The 18,770-nt window shown below is 35.7% G+C and overlaps 1 protein-coding gene across 2 annotated transcripts in view; it reads right to left on the reverse strand.

The window, feature by feature from the left end:
- The window catches only part of fat2 (FAT atypical cadherin 2), a 78,621-nt gene that overhangs the window by 3,868 nt on the left and 55,983 nt on the right, over window positions 1–18,770 (reverse strand). Inside the window, exons 21-23 of one of the 2 annotated variants that reach the window (XM_056471894.1) lie at window positions 10,829–11,270; window positions 7,189–7,348; window positions 3,647–4,164 (exon numbers count right to left, since the gene is read on the reverse strand). In XM_056471894.1, coding sequence (XP_056327869.1) covers window positions 3,647–4,164; window positions 7,189–7,348; window positions 10,829–11,270 — 1,120 coding nt within the window. Of the gene's footprint in view, window positions 1–3,646; window positions 4,174–7,188; window positions 7,349–10,828; window positions 11,271–18,770 lie in introns of both variants that reach the window. The other variant, XM_056471893.1, reaches the window with a different exon arrangement.

An 18,770-nucleotide genomic window follows, 5' to 3' on the forward strand; every position in this document is an offset into this window, starting at 1 on the left:
TGTACATATTTTTAGTTAGTGCAGTTTCAATATGTTTTATGTTATTCAAAAGGTTTGGGGTCAGTAGTATTCATTCATTCATTCATTTTACTCCAGCTTGGACTCTATTTCAGAGGTCACCACAGCGGAATAAACCATCAACTATTCCAGCATATGCTTTACGCAGCAAATGCCCTGTCAACAGTATTTTGTAAAGTTATTTTTTTTTTTAGAAAGGCTCACTAAGGCTACAGATATTTAATCAAAATACACTCTAAAAACTGTATTAGTATTATAAACTTAGTATTTTGAAATACTAATATTACTCATTTTATATTAATATTAGTATGTAATTCATATCTGCAATCTAAGGGTGCTTTCACACCTGTTTTGTTCCGAAACAGACATTAAAATTGTTACAATGTTGCACTTTATACTTGGTGCGGTTCGCTTTCAAATGGCGAAGTTTCTAAACAGAGCAAAATAGCTAAAACAAGTCACGTGCGAGTTAACTCTCCTCACATTGGTCAGAGTTTCATGGTTTATTTTGCAGAGTCCCGCGTCCTTATTTTAATTTATGACGATGAGCAACAAGACATAAGCGGAAAGCTGCGCTTTAATTTTGAATGGTGACACCCACAGACGTCGTCACCAAATATAAATCAGAGGTAAGACTTTCTTATACATAGCCCTTGGATAGAATTATGCATTATAGCCTTTACATTATAGAGAGAAATAACAGATAAACCAAGACTGCAGTTCGGTCAGTTTTCTTAACGGATAAACGGCTCTCGTTAATAGTTTAGCATGCTTTCACTGTCGTATTTGACATGAAACGCACATTTACTGGTAGGAATGACATCTCGCCCTACTCATAATTCTTTCTTCATATAGCTGCATATATGCCTATTACATATCCCTAATACACTGTGATATAGCCGGGCTCGGATCGTTTTGCTTTCTCACTACAATCGATCCGCTCCAGAGTTCATATCAATTGAGCTGAGACCACCTCATTCAGGCGATCTCGGACAGATTGAATTGATTGATTTGATCCAAGCGCAATTGCTGCTTTCACATATGCCAAACAAACCGCGCTAACTGGGAAACAAGACAGGTTGCGTAACAAAAGTCTAGGTGTGAAAGCACCCTAAGAAAGTCTGTAAAAATACATACCATTGTGCTATAAAAAAAAGTAATAATATCAGTAATAAAATGGATTTTTAACCCAAATTTATGGACAAAACTAACTATAAATGTTTTGTTTTCTTAAATAATAATTAGATTATTATAATGATTTAACTGATAATTTTTAATCCAATGGCTGAGTTTGTCTATACTTTACTCAAATTTGGCCTAACGTTGGAGAAAGGAGATGTGTAAAAATCTAACTAAAATGGTTTAACAACTACACACTATTAATTATTTATGAAGCATTAGCAAATAGTTAATTCATTATTTGTTAAGCATTGACTCTACATTAAAAGACGCTTGTAAGCAGTTTATAACTGCAGCTACAAATGCTGTATTCCTCACTAATAAGCACATTTATTATGTGCTTAATAATTGTGCTTTCATAATTTGTGACTGATTGATTTTCCATGACTAAATTAAATATCGGATTATGTACTTACATAGTTACCATTACTATATATCTGAATAATAAGATGTAGAAATGTTGATTTCAATAGTTTATTGATCCTTTATTTACACATTCTGAATGATCTTAAAAAACACCAACTATTCTTAAATAACTGGTTTGTAAATAAACTTAATTTTGTAATGAAAAATGAATTCTTAAAGTATGAAAACACAATTATTAAACACATTATAAATGTACCTATAAGTGAAGAATACAGCATTTGTAGCTGCACTTATAAACTGCTTACTACCGTGTATTAATGTAGAGTAATTCTTAACAGATAGTGAGTTCCCTATTCGCTAACGCTTATTAAATGGTTCATAGTGTGAATTGTTCATAGTTATTATAACGTGTTACCATATTTTCTTTTTTTAATAAAGAAAAGACATTGACCCCAAATCTTTGAACAATGCACACATGAAAATGTCATAGATGCAATCAATGTACAGTATATCCAGTATTGACGGATAAATCAAAAATCTCAACCAGTTACCTGTGGTACAGATATATTGTGAATTCCTCTCACTGCTATATGACTTTACTTATGAAACCAAACACATCCAATGTTATGTGAAACTAATACATTTTCACCCTCAGCTTTCCACTATAAGTGAGTGGGACGTGACAGTTTAATGCACTGTTTATGACAGTTATTACAGTTTACAATGATCCACTATCACACTTTCACATCAACACAGTGTCAGAAGTGCCAGAAACATCTTGTATGAGGTTATCAATGTCAACACTTCTTAATTTTAGTCAAATTATTGATAGTTCATTTTTTAATCATTTTAAAATGCCTTAATCTTTAGTCTTATCTGACATTTGACTATGTAACAATTATAAATCTGATATTTACAGTTTTTAGCCAAAGCTTTTAAGGAGTGAAACAAATAAACAATTAAAAAACTCAGTTCTTCAGCAAAGAGATTAAATTAAACATGAATTTCCACTGACCTCTACAGACACAAGCACAATCTGTCGTGTTTTACACTTCTCCCATCTTTTATGATGTGACTAAGGCCCCGTTTACACTAACACGTTTTAGTTTTAAAACGGTGTTTTAGAATGAAAACAATCTGCGTCCACACTAGCGTTTCACCTAGAGTTTCTGAACAACTCTCTGTCTACATTAAAATGGTGAAAATGCACATCACGTGACCACACACCTAGTCACATCATAGTCACATCATAAAAGATGGGAGAAGTGTAAAACATGAGAGATTGTGCTTGTGCCTGTTTTAATTTTTTATTTGTTTCACTCCTTAAAAGCTTCAGCTAAAAACTGTAAATATCAGATTTATTATTGTTACATAGTGAAATGTCAGATAACGTGTTAGTATAAACAGGGCCTGAATTCCAAATTAACTCTTTCTTCATCAGTTTTTTAAAACGTAAAGGTTGGCAGCCACCACCAGCATTTTTTTTTATGATTTTTCAACTAAATTTGACAGCTCTCTGCAATGAATATATGAGCATATTACATGTCAAAAGAAAGTACCAAGCCTCTACCTTTAAAAAAAAAAAAGCATTTTAAAATATCATCATGTTTTAATGTTTTATCCCCAGTTAAATGAAGATATGTCTAATGAAAAATACAAAATTCTTACAAAGAAACTGTGCATTTTCAAGAGAATATATATCTGAAGGGTTATCAGTCTGTCACAGACACAACTAACAGTTTGTAAGTCTGTAAAGGGATCCCTCTCATTGACTTCTCCATCCAGATGACATTCACAATGGTCAAAACATAAGTGATCACAGTCTTTTAATGCCTTCCTGTACATGCGATCTGAATCATCTGATCTACACTTTTTATATACAATCTTATCAAAAGTACATGGATCATCTTTGTATTTCAACCTAGATGAAGTCCAATAACTTATACAGGACATGCGCTAGAGCTTCCTTTACTGTAAAACACCTACAAATATCCATAAAATCTAATCAAAGGCTAGAAAAGAGTGTGAAGAATCTGATGAGCCTGAAGAATCTGGGAAAAATGACAAAGAAAACCATTCTCACCTTCGTAATCGTGCTCCCAGTTGTTTTTCATAATGGAATCATTGTCAGAGCTGGTGGAGGGTGGAGGAGGAAGATTTGGGGCCACGCTGCAGATCACAGGACCCTGAGGCCTCTGAGGGCGAGGGCCCACCTGAGGGCCAAGCTCCCGCTGTTCCCGAAGTTTGAGTGAACGGAAAGGACTGCTTTCCAGATCACCAACGGAGCCTATCAGCATGCCATCCATTGGAGAGCTGATCTCTGCTTCTTTCGTCATGGTCTTGGGTAAAGTTGGGAAGTAACCATTGGAGTCCTGCACACAGCCGGATTTGTGCTTCTTTTTGCTGACATAGTGTTTTCGGAAACACACAAAGGCTATGACGAGGAGGACAAGTCCAACAACACCTGCGCAGATTTCAGCAATTTCCACATAAGGAATAGAGGTCGAGCGGTAGGTGGTGCGCTCACAGTGAACTGAGTTGGCTACCATTGAACAGGTGAAACCATCCTGACATGAGTTTGGAGCGCATGAAGTCTGGCACCTGAAAAGACTGAAAACACATGACAGATTTAGACACAAAGATTTAGTTTAATCTCTCTAAGCTCAAACACATATAGCACAGGTGAACTAGCTTTCAGTTGAAATGGAGCATGCCATCAAGTATGGCAATTATGGGTTATCATAATTGGTGAAAAACAATTTCCCATTCCAATTGTCCAGTGCATCAGATTCTTTTTGGATATTTCTTAAGGTATGAAAATGGTTATTAAACCATCATCTGGGTCTTTCCACCAAACTACATTTTTATTTTAAAGCATGTCTTCTGAGCATGTTTAGTCTTCTGAAGCATGACTGAGCTTGTATGACCAAGTTTAAATGATGTAGCCATTGATCACTGAACAAAGTAGTCAATGTCAAATCTAAATTAATCTTGCTCCTTATATAAAACAAGCGTTCCTCTTCAGACATAAATTAAACGGCTTCATTCATATAATAATAATGATAATAATAATAATAATAATAATAACAATAATACCTTTTATTTATAGGTGCCTTTTAAAGCACTCAAGGACACTTTACATCTATCGCAAGCATATCATAAAAATACAAGCATTAAAATGCAATAGACGTGATATTAAACCAGGAATTCATTAAAAGCTACAGTATGCTAAACAAAAAAGTTTTTTATCTGAGATTAACATTGGAAATAGAGTCCACCTGGGTGCTGTACAACTAAATGCCCTGCCAAATAAGTGTACAAAAAAAGAAGATCAGAAAGATAGTGAGGTGCCAAGTTATGAAGACCTTTGTATGTTAGGAGGAGGATTTTGTATTGTATATGATAGTAAACAGGGAGCCAGTGCAGGTGAAAGAGAATTGGCCTTCATATGGACCCATCCATTTTTATTTGAGTTCTTTATGGGTATTTTTGCCTTCATGGGCAATGTTTTTTTGAGTGAATAGACTTTCAAAGGAGAAACAGAAATAAAAAATAAACTAAAAATGCATTCATATCTTATCTAAAGAACACATTTCTTTTAGGTCTGGGACAACACGAGGATAAGTAATTAGCTATGTTTCCATCAACCTATTTCATGCATAAAAATGCTTAAAGGGCACCGATTGTACCCCTTTTACAAAATGTAAGATATGTCTTTGGTGTCTCCAGAAGGTGTCTGTAAAGTTTCAGCTCAGAATACCCATGAGATAATTTATTATAGCCTGCAGAATCTGCCCATTTTGGTGTCTAAGTACAGTGTAGCTGTTTTTGTAGCCTGTGGCTTTAAATGCAAATAAGTTGCTTCCCCTGGCCCACCATTCCCACATGCTTGTTTCCTTCTCCTGCATTACATCAGATAAACAGCAGTCAGTGATAGGGATAAACACTGATAAAGTTGAAATACAGCTCATTAGTCACAAATACCAGGTAAGTTTATTTGATGTATTTATGGTGGAGTTTCACGCAAATGCTGTTTATAGTACACACACACAAACATATATTAGCGTTTACTGACACCATGCAGCCGTGGTAATTATAGCAGTTAAGAATTAGTGATTTTACTTTCATTATTATAAACATGCTCTGTTTTAAAAACATTTTAAACTTATAAAAAAGTCACTGAGAGTTGAAGCAAATTTTTTAATCCTAATTTATTTGGCAAAAAATGTTCTGTGGACATGTGAATACATGTTATTATAGAGGCATGGCACCTGTCAATCAATTCAGTGGGTGAGGAAAACTGCACTCCTACGTCACGTTGCAGTGGGCCTCAAAATCACTGGGATTTGGGACACATTTTAACATTAGGAAATTTTAAAAAGAGACTTGTGTTTATATCACTCCAACATGACAGTGGACAGACTGTACATACACACAGTTCTGTTCAAACTAATTTTCGTCATAGGTGTCCTCCTTTAAAGGAAACCTCAAGTTGATTATGAATATGTGCATAAAAAACTTAGCTGAGTTTAACTTAGCTTAACAACAGCTGAGTTGGATAAACTTTTTATCAGGTAAAAAAATGTGCACAATTACTGAAAAAAATCCAGCATGCACATCAAAAAAATGTGTGATTTGATTTTAGCAGATCATGTGATAACAAAAATGGAGGAAAATAGCAGGTATATTTCAGTGTATGAAAAGGTCGCAACATTTTCAAATGCAGCATATGAGAAAGAAGCAATGACAATTTTCGAGAATTTTCAAGAGTGGCTGGGCTCTCAAAGAGTGGTCTCGTGCCTCCAAAATCCAGTTATAACTGTGTTCATTGAGTTTCGTCTTCATTTTCTGATGTGCATGTAATTTATTGTATTCTTCTTCTTCTTTGTCTTCTTCTTCTTCTTTTTAATATTATTATTATTATATCTTATTATTATTATTATTATTATTATTATTATTATTATTATTATTATATTAAAACAAAAGGACTACAGTGACCTCTCCTACTGCAGCAAATTCCATTTCTCTTTTTGATATTTGATGCCATCAGGAAGTGATGATTTTGTTCTCCTTGACTCATTGGATGGAAATGGTGATTTATTCGCAAATGTTTTCAAGACATTCCTGTTTTGCCATAAGTTTAATTTGCATCATTGGATGGAAACATGGCTACTGATGACAGATTTTTCATTTTAAGCTGAACTAATCCTATAAGTTAACAATTCCAGTATGAATCATTGCATTTTTAACATTATTTCCTTATTAAAGTGTTCTACATACACATTGATGTCAGTAACCAGTATCATAATATGCTTTAACGCACACAATGACACACACAGAAGGACGTCCGTTAACTGAAATTCTCACTCCATGACTAATGCTCAAGCTGTGACGTTATATGCCACTAAGGACAATCAATGATGTTTTAAATTGTTAACTCAAAGGCACACAGAGGCGAGTGGCACATACTACATATCACCAGTGTGGGCAGGGGTTCATAAAAGAGATGAAGAGACTGAATAAACAAGTATTAATTCTCATGCAAATTAGCCAGACTTCCCAATGCCTTCACCAAGGACATAATACGCATGTGTGGTTTCAAGAGCCCCGCTGTGTGAGCCTCACCTGTTTCCAGCTATTTGTGTGGAGCAGTTGCAGATGTACCCTTGATTATTTGGCATACATAAACCATCGGCACATGGCTTGGATGAGCAAGGATCGTCCGGCAGGTGGATGAACTGACAGTGAGGTCCATAGTACATTGACGGACAGCTGCAGTGAAACCCTGGGGAATAGATGTAAAAAAAAAATGATCTTTTCCTTCTGACAGAGTAATGGTCAAGATAATAATGAGTCTTTCATAGCTTCTCTGTGCTGAGATCAAAGTGTAGACTGACACTGGGGCATTGGGAGACCTCGTGAATGGAGATACTGGAGAGATTATTATCTTCCTATAGAGTCATTTATGTTTCTGTGTACTGTTGCTTGAATACTCCTAAAACGTCCTGCTTGTTGACCCTAACCAATTTGATGAATGGATAAATTACCCAAAAAAAAAAAAAAAAAAAAAAAAAAAAAAACGTTTTAGATGGCATGAGGTTGAATATACAGTATATAACAGCAAATTTTTAATTCAGTAGAAAATCAAGTTGTTGTTTTTTTTTTTTGTAATAAATGCCGATTCATAAAATGCAAGTCATTCTTTTCCACCAATCATAGAGTAAAATACAGGCAAAACAACATTAATGAAAGCATATTTTTATTTATTTTTTTGAATGCAGGTAACTATTGATGCATTTTATGAATCACAATGGACCACAAATTCTCAACACGATCTCACGGAAATATGTAACTTTTTGATTTAGTGGCTATTTCGTATAAATTTGTACAATCACATTTATACAGATTAGTATGATTTGCCTATCCCCAATGACTGTTGGGTTTAGGGGTGGGGTTGGGTGCCATACTTCCTTTAAAATCAGACATTTTTGTACAACTGAACTCATACGAACTCGTACGAATTAGCCACTAAACTGACAAAACATAAGATAGTTACGTTTCCTCATGAGATCAGACTTTAAATTCAGCTAAAAACCTTTTGTAATGCAAGATTGAAATTTGTAATTGAATGTAAATAGTTATTTGTTTCCATTCAGAGTTGCACATCTTATTGTATTAAAACCCAAAATACTGAATTAATAACTTTCGAATAAACCAATGCTTCGATTCCATGTGTTTAAGACAACAAAATTGTCACTTCCTGGGAACTGTAGTTACTGCAGCCACAGGAAACCGCTGTAGCTATATATTTTTTCTCTTTTCTTTTCTTTTCTTTTCTTTTTACAACATATTAAGATACAAATGCTGTCATGTTATCTTGTGTTGGTGTGAATGCCTGATATTTGCCTGATATAGATGTTTAGGGTCAATATAATTAGCCACAGGGTGACACAGTGGCTAAGTGGTTAGCATTGTCGCCTCATGGCAAGCAGGTCGTTGGTTTGAGTCCCTGCTGGGCCAGTTGGCATTTCTGTGTTGAGTTTGCATGTTCTCCCCATGTTCGGGTGGGTTCCCTCCAGATGATCCGGTTTCCCATGGACATGCGCTATAGGTGAATTTAAAAAGCTAAATTGTCAGTAGTGTATATGTTTGAATGAGTGTGAATGGGTGTTTCCCAGTACTGGGTTGTGGTTGGAAGGGCATCCGCTGCATAAAATATATGCTGGATAAATTTCAGTTCATTCCGCTGTGGTGACCCCTGACAAAATAAAGAGACTAAGACGAAGTTAAATGAATGAATGAATTATTATCCATCGTAAGAAATTGTTATTTTCAATTGGCTACTTAAGAAACCACTGTTGTAATAACCTGCTTTACCTAGTTATGCCTTTGAAGTACCACTTTAAGCTGATATACTAGTAATACTAGTATCTTGCAAAATAACTGGTAAGATAATTTGTACTGTCATAAAGACTGAGACATAATTAGGTAGTTATTACACTGTAAAAAATATGATCAATTAGTCATGACAGCATATGTTTTTAGTTCATTGTAACTTATTAATCCAAGTTAATTATGTTCCAACTTAATTTTATTAGTTACGCGAGCTGTTTTAAGTCAGTTCAACATAAAATAAGTTCAATGGACTCATAGGGCTTTATTTTGACGATCCATGCACAAAGTGCAAAGCGCAGGGCGCAAACGCATTAAGGTCGTGTCAGAATCCACTTTTGCTAATATAAGGACAGAAAAATCCACTTTGCGCCGTGGCGCATGGTCTAAAAGGGTTGAGCTTATTTTCTTAATGAGTTATAGGTGTGTTTTGAGAATAAACCAATCAGAGTCACATCTCCCATTCCCTTTAAGACTCAGTTGCGTCGCGCCATAGCGCATTTGCTATTTACATGACGGACTTTGTAAGTGTAAAAACTGAACCCTTCACTAGAGAGAAAACAGTTAAACAGAACATCTTAAATAGAGCGTGAGAATGAGAGATGAGCCTCCTCATTGTTTACTTTTGCTTTCACTCTCGTGGATAGGGAAACTTCTTGTATGCACAGACATCCATTAGCCTATAAATAATTAATTTAGTTTGTTAAGCGTGAATATTTGTTTCAAAACTATTTCTAAATTCAGTTCTAATTTCCAGCAAACAAATAAATAAACAATAATAACGAAGTGTGTTAAAAAAACTGAGTTATATCCTAATACACATGCTGTGCTCCATATGGTCTAAAACCTGACAGGTGGGAAAATCTAAGCTTGTTTTTAATAAAACAAATATAAATATGCATATAATGAATAATACTGCAAATAATGATAACATTATACAAAAGCAAAGTGTTACAAACTGAAAAAGCCCCCCGAGATGAAGAAGGCATGAAAGTATGTTTTTTATATTTATGTAGGCTAGAAAATAATATGTTTTGTAATATTTTAATCCTTTATATGTATATCCTATTTATATCCTTATTATATCCTATATATATCCTTAATATTCAAATTCGTTTTCATTTGTAAAGATATTTGCGTATTGCTGTACATCCTGTTTGTATTAAGCAATGTGTAGGCGAGGCGCATAACTAACGCGCTCTGCGCTGGACAATAGGCCGGCTTTGTTCTGGTCTATAGCACAGTCTATTAAAGTTTCTCAAAATAGCAATGCGCCAGCAATGCGCCTCAACACGCCTCCTTTTTTTTTTTTAGATCAGAACGCCTATGGGCGCACGTATGAGCGCAAATGCATTTGCTATTTAAACAGCGTGGCGCAAAACGTCAAAACGACTCTTGCGCTAATCTGAAACTAGCAAACAATGATTGCGTCGCGCCTTGCGCCACATTGCGCCTGGTGTATGATAGGGCCCATAAGGTTCATTTGATTCAGCTTAAAAATGTAGGGCAACCAGGATTTTTTTTTAAAGTGTAGAAATTTGTTTTTAAAACTATCATGTTTAATAAAATGTGTTGAAAAAAATCTCTCCTTTAAACAGAGTTTGAAAAATGTTTTGGAAAATAATACAAATTTTACAGGAGGGCTAAACATTTTGCCTTAAAATGTACATTTGTGATGGTGTTCTTCTTATTTTCATCATAGTTATTCTGAATGTTCATGTCAATTGAGTGCATACATTTAATATGCACATCTTAGGTTTTTATGGGCACTAGGTGTTTCCATTAGGCATAGTTTATCATGTGCTATCCCAAAATGTGCATAAAAACACATGAATGCAAATATTTGCCCTTAAGAGTAACAGTGTTTTCTCACCTCCAGTGGAATTCTCAGCACAAATGCCTCCATTCTCACAAGGATTACTGGCACAGATCTCCACATCAGAGCAGCACTGGTAGATCCCGAAGAGTTTGCCAGCCTGCGCTCCAGCTCCTGTCATCCCCTCCTGTCGTCTCAGCGCCTCTCCATTGAAGTGTACGCTCTCCAAACAGCCTGTGAAGCCCAGGCGCTCTGCATCTGTGTTGGGATTAGAGCTGGCCAGCACCAAGGCCCCGCCGGGGTGACTGAGTCTGCAGGGCTGAGGCAGGACCACTGAATTGGTGTGACTGGAATCAATGGTGAGTCGAAGGGTTGTGCCGTTGACCTCCAGAGAGACGTGATGCCAGCGGCCATCAGCCACGGGGTAGTTGGCCACCTGCATACTGGCAGAGAGCATGTTGCCACATCTATATCTGAGCCACAGCTCTTTGTCCACCAGCTAGAAGAGCAAAGACAAAAGAGTCAATGACAAATAAAGAAAATGGGGAAAAGCTTTCAAATGTAACATCGGCAACACTTTACAATAACAGTACATGAATAATGATGGATTAATATGTAAACTAAACATTACTCGATTATGGACTAATGATGAGTTAATGCATGCGCTAATCATGAACAAACTTTAACTACAACATGAGTCACAAGGGTTCAAGTGTGAATAACGGCTACCTTAATTACTTGTTAGTACATGATTGTTAATTAATGTATTAATTAACATTGAGGTTTAAGCGAAATGTAACCAACATGAACTCATGAGCTGTTAATGTATAACTATGTCATGACTTTACTTGGAGAGGCACATCATCATTAACTCATCCTTAACTACTCATTAACTCCTGTGTTTACACTGTTGATGTTGACAGAACACTTTTCTATTGTTAATCAGTGTAAACACACCAGACAGACGTGCATAAGGAGTTCATGAGTAGTTAAGAATGGGTTAATGATAACGTACCCCTCCAAGTAAAGTCATGATATAAATATACATTAACATGTCATGAGTTCATGATGGTTAAATTAAGCATAAACTAATGTGGTAAATTATACATTAATTAACAAACAATCATGTTCTAACAAGTAATTAAGGTAGCCGTTATTCACACATGAACTATTGTGACTCATGTTGTAGTTTAAGTTAGTTCATGATTAGCACATGCATTAACTCATCATTAGTTTACAATAAAGTAATTCATTTACTGTTATTGTTACGTGTTATCAAAACATCTGATATGACGATTTTATATTTTCATATTTTAACAAAAACGTTGAATTCGCTTACAGTATGTTTAGATGCATTTTAAGTTCAAATGTAATTGCTGAGCAAAAGTGTGTTTAAGCGTTTTCCCCCTCGTTTTTAGTGCAAATATCTAACAGTTCTTAAATCAAAAAGCATTTTCTTTGTTTTGTTTTCAGAAATAAGTGAAGTGAGTTTGTCCTTAAAGTAAGCTAAATGATCTGACAATGAGGCAAGTAAAATAATTACCAACTTAAGACGACTTATATCTTTTTTTATTTCCATTTCTATGACAACCATATTTTTACTTGTCTAGAAAAGGCTTCTTGATTAGAACAAAAGAGACAAAAACTCTAAGACTTTTTGCAGACATTTCATGCATTACAATAAAAAGCAGCTTGACCAACTGTAGAGTATTTTTTGCATTTTAATGACTAAAATCTTTACAAAGTTGCTTCAGGGCTTATTTATTTCTATTAAAGGGCACCTATTTTACCCTTTTTTGTATTTACAGAGAGTGTCTATAAAGTTTCAGCTCAAAGCACTCATCAGATTATTTATTATACCTTTCAGAAGTTTAGAATTTTCTGCTTAGAACACAATGTAGCTGTTTTTGTTGCCTGTGCCTTTAATGCTAGTTCTCCCCGCCCACCGTTCCCACGTGGCTGTCAGAGTGTGCCTCAATCTATGCCTCGGCTGCGTAGATAAACAGCACAGTGACAGACATGAAGGAAGCGGATCTCACGTAACGTTTGTGAGAATTACAACAGTAAAAAATTTACCAATGATTATTTGATGTATTTGTTGTGGAGTTGCAACGATGAGTCACAATCTCGTCACACACAGCGCGCACGTTTAGTTTTGCACTATTTTTGCAAGCAAATGTGATAGGATACACTTCAATATCTACTGCTGATTTAACATCCACAAACTGGGATTGAAACGTCTTCTTTTACAACAGTACTGACATGCAGCTGTGGTGATAAAGACGGTAAAATCGCTGTAATTCATTACAAACATGCACTGTTTTAAAACATTTTAAACCTGTAAAACTCATTCATTATTACATTTGATGATGACTGATGATCACAGAGTGCTGAACAGATCTTTTAATCCCAGTCACTTTGTGCAAATCCTATCTTGTTGATATGATTATACGCGTGTACATGTTAATACGCGTCTGTCAATCAATTTGGTGTGCGGGAAAACCACACTCCTACATCATGTTGCGGTGGGTCTCAAAACGGGAGGGATTTGGACCCTATTTTAACATCTGGAAGTTAAAAAAAGACTTAATATGTTTCTATCACCCCAACATGACCGTGGACACACTATCCAAACACACAGTTCTGTCCAAACAGCTTCCAAAAGATGATTTTCATCATAGGTGTCCTTTAAATAATGTGTCATCATGATATTTATAAGTGTTTGAATTTAATAGGCAACAAAATGTCAATTCTTAAAAAACTGCAGATATATATTTAAAAAAAAAAACATTTTTGGCAAAACTTTCAACTACTAACACAGTTTTGACTTTATATCTCAAAAAAGCAACACTTCAGTAAACTCCAGGCCCTTCATTAGACCAAAGAAATAAAGTCTGTAAGTACAGCGAGTGTTTCATTTTCTTCTGAAGTTCAACATTCAGAAGGATAAAACATGTTGATCACAGAAGACATGAGTTCAAGTAAATGTATGTATGAGTTGCATTTTGAATGATGTTTCAACAGATCAAAGCAAAAAAAACGTCATCAACCTTCCAGTCTGGTATGCAAGAAAATAATTTCACTTCAAAAAAGTACCTTCACACATATTAGCTTTAGCCTGATGTCTGTGGATTGAATAAAGCTACTAAACCTGAGCTGCTGAAGAGCCTGAGCCAGACTCTCGCGGAGGCAGGTTACATGGGTTGTGTTTTTCGCACAGTTGGAAGTGTGTGCTCTCTTCGGGAGATAAGAAGCCCTTTGAATGCTGAAGTTTGCTCGCAGGAGATTACACTTAGTTTCTGTTTCTACTGCAGCGGGAACTTTGTGATGCAGCCCAATCAGGAGCATTTGAATGCATGCTGAGCTTATGCCTCCTCAGCGATCCACCCCCAAATAATGGATCACTCACATATGCATGTATTAGTTTCCTGTTCTGTGCATTAAAAAAACATTGCTTGTCTCTGCATGTGTGTGTGTGTGTGTGTGCTCGCACTTCACATTTGAAAGGATTACAGTGATGCTAAGAGTATGCATTATTAAGCATCATCTCCTCTTAATTGCTGCGGCAGGATCTTCAGAGAGTTTTGCGATGTGAGAGGCGAGCACAGCGCCGTTTGCTCTGATCTGATAGCAGTCAGCCCATGGGTTTTGCTCATTTGCTTTCATTGGAGGGAGCTGCTGTTTGATTTCACTGTGCTGAGCTGAGTGTGCAGCGCTGGTGGTGCTGGTGAGTTGAACGCAAAAAAAAGAAGAAGATTTTCTCCCGGGAGGACTCGTCGAGGGTGAATGTTCGATCTGAGGTTGCTTTCTTGAGGGCAATGCTCGAGTTTGACAGGTAAGAAGGTTACTAATCCACCAGGCTCAACATTAAAAAAAACATATAGCACACTTATAGCACATGATCTTAAATAATCACTTACTAAAAATTTAGGTTAAGCAATCAATGGAAGTGACCCGGTCCTCAATGAGAAAATATTTGTAAAGATTTTATTTTTTAAAGATTTGTGTCTGTCATGGTCACCAGCGATCCAGCCTGTGCAGATCGCTGAAGAACTACAAATCTGCCATCTGAACTACATATCTTGTCATGCACCACTCACACGCACCTGTTCCTCATTCGGTAGATTACACACATACACGGCAGGGAGCTGCTCATGAACTGATTAGATAGACTTTATAAACAGCACACACACATTAACACTTTATTCCTGTTTGCTGCCTGCCTTTCGACCATCCGCCTGTTTATTGAACATGACTCTGGATGAATCAGGAATGCTTGCCTGACCATTCTCCTAATAAACCCTGCATTTGGATCCGCACCTCCTTGTCAGCGTCCCATCACATTACAGAGTGAAAATCAAATCTAGCGCACATTGGTATTCTTTAAGTGAGCAATTAATTCATGCAAGATAATCCACTAAAAAAATTGTTTTGGTAATCTTTAATCTTGAAGTCCATTTGTTTCCGATTTTGGAGTGGTGGTGCTTCTCTGTTGATGTCAGTTTGATGGCTTTGGACATTCTTAACCACGTCCCTTGTACTATTAGTTTACTATGAGAGAATGATGTGCAAAAAAAGCCCTGCCCCCTACCCAATATTCCATTTCAGTTGGAATTACATCAACATACTGAAACAAAAGTCTGAGCAACTTCTGGATCCAGACTGCTGGTCACTTGGGGTGTTACTATGGTCAAATAACATAATTTAACTCAAATCAATATTGGATGTCATTAATGGATTTACTTGGCAAACATTTATGTAATAAGCCAGACAAACAATGTAGTTGAGTTAGAATTGTGCCATATATTGTTTGATCAGTGGAATCTTTCCAGTGGAATGGTCAGAGAAGAAATGGTTGTGCACAGCTGAGCCTGGTTTTTCTCGAGGTTTTTTTTCCTTCACTTTCGTCAATTGGTGAAGTTTTGTTCCTCGCCATCGTCACCACTGGCTTGCTTGGTTTGGGAATTGTGGAGCTGCGCATCAATAGATTTTCTCTTCAGTATTTGGACTTTCAGCAGTGAAAATTAAACCACACTGAACTGAACTAAACTGAACTTCAACTCTGAAAACTGGACTGACACAGTTCAATTTTAATTGACTAAAACTTCTATGTAAGCTGCTATGACACAATGTACACTGCAAAAGCGCTATAGAAATAAATATGAATTGAATTGAATTTCATTGAATTGAAATCAGTTTTTCAGTGGAATAAAATTGATTTGTCACTAAAAGTATCAATACTCTGTCAAATAATCTTATAACATCATCATGATTATTTAATGACATTTATTTACATTTTAATGACTAATTCAATTTGTACCTATATAGTTGAAGTCAAGAAAAATATTAATGACACTGTCATGAAATTCATGGTAAAATTAGAATGGCCTTGTGATTATAATGTTTATGACAGATTTATGACACGTTATGTTGTCTTGATTGTTGTCATGACTGACAAAGACAGGTTGTGATGTATTTGTTTATTTCAAGTTGTCATAACAAGGACATCTCAAAAAAATGTCATCTTTGCATTTTAAATAAAATAGCTGAGTGAACGACACGTAATTACAGTTATCATAAGCATGCATAAAATATAATACTATTCATGGCATGTGTCATGTCATTAAAATAAACAAAGTCAATAGAGTTATTACAGTGAAAATATAATTAGTTATTTATTAATATTTTCTAGCATTTTTTAAAATAATGTTTTGTAACATTTTATGTTTTTAATGTCACAATTAATCTATTTAATGAACTACTGAATACAATAAATGAATTAATTTCTTAACAAACATTAAGAAAACAACATATTTTATACAGTATGCAGTACAGTCTTTTATGATCTCAAAGCTTGCATTTATTTGATCAAAATACAGTAAAAATTTACTATTTTAAATACCAGCTGACTATTTGGATTCATTTTAAAATGCTGTATTTTGACATTTTTAGCAGTCATTCTTTTATTCAGAGTCACATGATCCTTCAGAAATTATTTTATATTAGAAGCTCAAGATTTTTTTTTTCAGTTGTGCTGATTAACATCATCATAGAAAGCATAATACTTTTTGAGATTCTCTGATGAATAGAATATAGAATAATCAAAATATGTATTTTTTCCGATATTCATTTAATCAGCTTTGTCTCTGATTTATCAATGAATGAACCACCAACTTCTCCGGCCTATTTTTTACACAGCGAATGCCCTTACAGCTGCAACCCAGTATTGCAAAAACTTTCAGATTTGTTATTGTTTTTTAGATACACTGTAATAAAATTAATTTATGTTAAATTACAGAAATTTACTGTAAAATAACTGGCATTAAATTACAGAAATTTACCGGAAACTTAAATTTAGGGAAATGTCTGTAATTTAACATCCGTTATTTTACGTTTTTTCCCCCCGGCACCCCTGCTGCTGGAAAAAAAAAACGTCAAATAAGGATTTTTTTACAGTGTACTTGTAAGAAAGCATGTAGAAAAAGAAAGTATTAATTAATAAGTCTGCCATCCTGCTTTAAACTCATAACAGTTTAATTAAACCCGCAGCTTATGCTGCCTTAGAATTTGGCCTAAATTATAGATCTTAAAAGTATGATTTTGCTGCCAACTGTTTGCGAGAGTCTTGGCATCAGATACGTGTCTGTGAAGCCTTACAATGTTGTCTAGGTGGGTTTCGCAACAGACCTCCTGATGTGAGTCCAGTTCGAAGAAAAACCTAATTATTGCGATCAATGCCCCCATGCTTGGACTCCTCACGGCATTAAAGGGTATCAGTTCCACCGCATCTATCCTGCCACAGATCTTGTTTCTCTTAATAATGTTAGATCGCAGCTGTCAGTGTTCATAAATGCTACAGCTGCTTAACTGACAAGTCACCTTTTCTTCCCTTTCTCTTGTCAGAGGTGGCTTTCCTCAAATAGGCTCAATTTCCATTTGAAAGTAATTACTTAAAAAGTACGAAAGCTGAAAAAAAAACGAGTTAACTTCTGAGTTAAGACAGTTGATTCAAATTTTACAAGTTTCCAAGGCATGAGCTGTCGCTGGCCTTAAATTAAAGCTTGATAAGATGTGAATTGATAGGAGTTTGCTGAGGTGCACCAGAATGTTAATTCTCCGGAGAGACACATAAATTAAGGCATGTAGAGCTACGGAGCGTGTGAATTATGCCCTCAAGATTTCTTGAATGACCATGTTTAACAATTCCTTTTGAAGCCCATCTACAACAATGAAATGGTCCGGCTTGCCAAGTTTCAAAACCCAGAGGTAAAGCTTTGAAAAAAAAAAGGAGGGTGCACTTTTGATGTTGCGAGCCACTTAAATTGAATATTCAATTATGGTGCATAAATGAAGCGTCCTCCGGGAGCGATGTCATACGATTTTGAGGTCGGTCTTTCAATCATGCTTGCTGCATTCTTTTTTTCATTTTTATTTTGTGTAACACATTAAAGACGTCCTGGAGCTCAAGCTTTGGCTGCATTAGGCTGTTTAAATAAACAAATACTCAAGGAGTCCTCGCTGCACCTCTGAGTCAAAGGAGGAGAGCAGTCAGCCATGAATTCATCATAACACTCATTTCAGAAATACAGGGTGATTTATCACTGATGTGCTCAAAGGGTGGGATGAAATCCACATCGCAAGTGCTTTCATTCCCTTCCAGAATGTGCTCTTGAATATTAACGCGTCTAATGCGCACTTAGTCGTTCATGAGAATAAACAAGCATCAAACATTTGGACGTCATACTTGTCATGAAGCTTCCTGTGATCGTTCTATCGTGATCTGAATGGTTTTATTCGCATTTTGCATTGATTAAACACACACCAATTCACTCAAAGTATGCTTTTTTGGCAGACAAAAGAAAAAGTTAAGATGCATTTTGGTTTATCAGATCACAAGTAGAAGAAGAACACATTCCTGTTTACATTTTGTGTTTTTAGCAGTCTCTTTTGTACATTTGCACCCCTTTTATTTTGTTATTTAAAGGGATAGTTCACCCAA

This window comes from Danio aesculapii, chromosome 14, assembly GCF_903798145.1.
Source record: "Danio aesculapii chromosome 14, fDanAes4.1, whole genome shotgun sequence".
Lineage (NCBI taxonomy): Eukaryota > Metazoa > Chordata > Actinopteri > Cypriniformes > Danionidae > Danio > Danio aesculapii.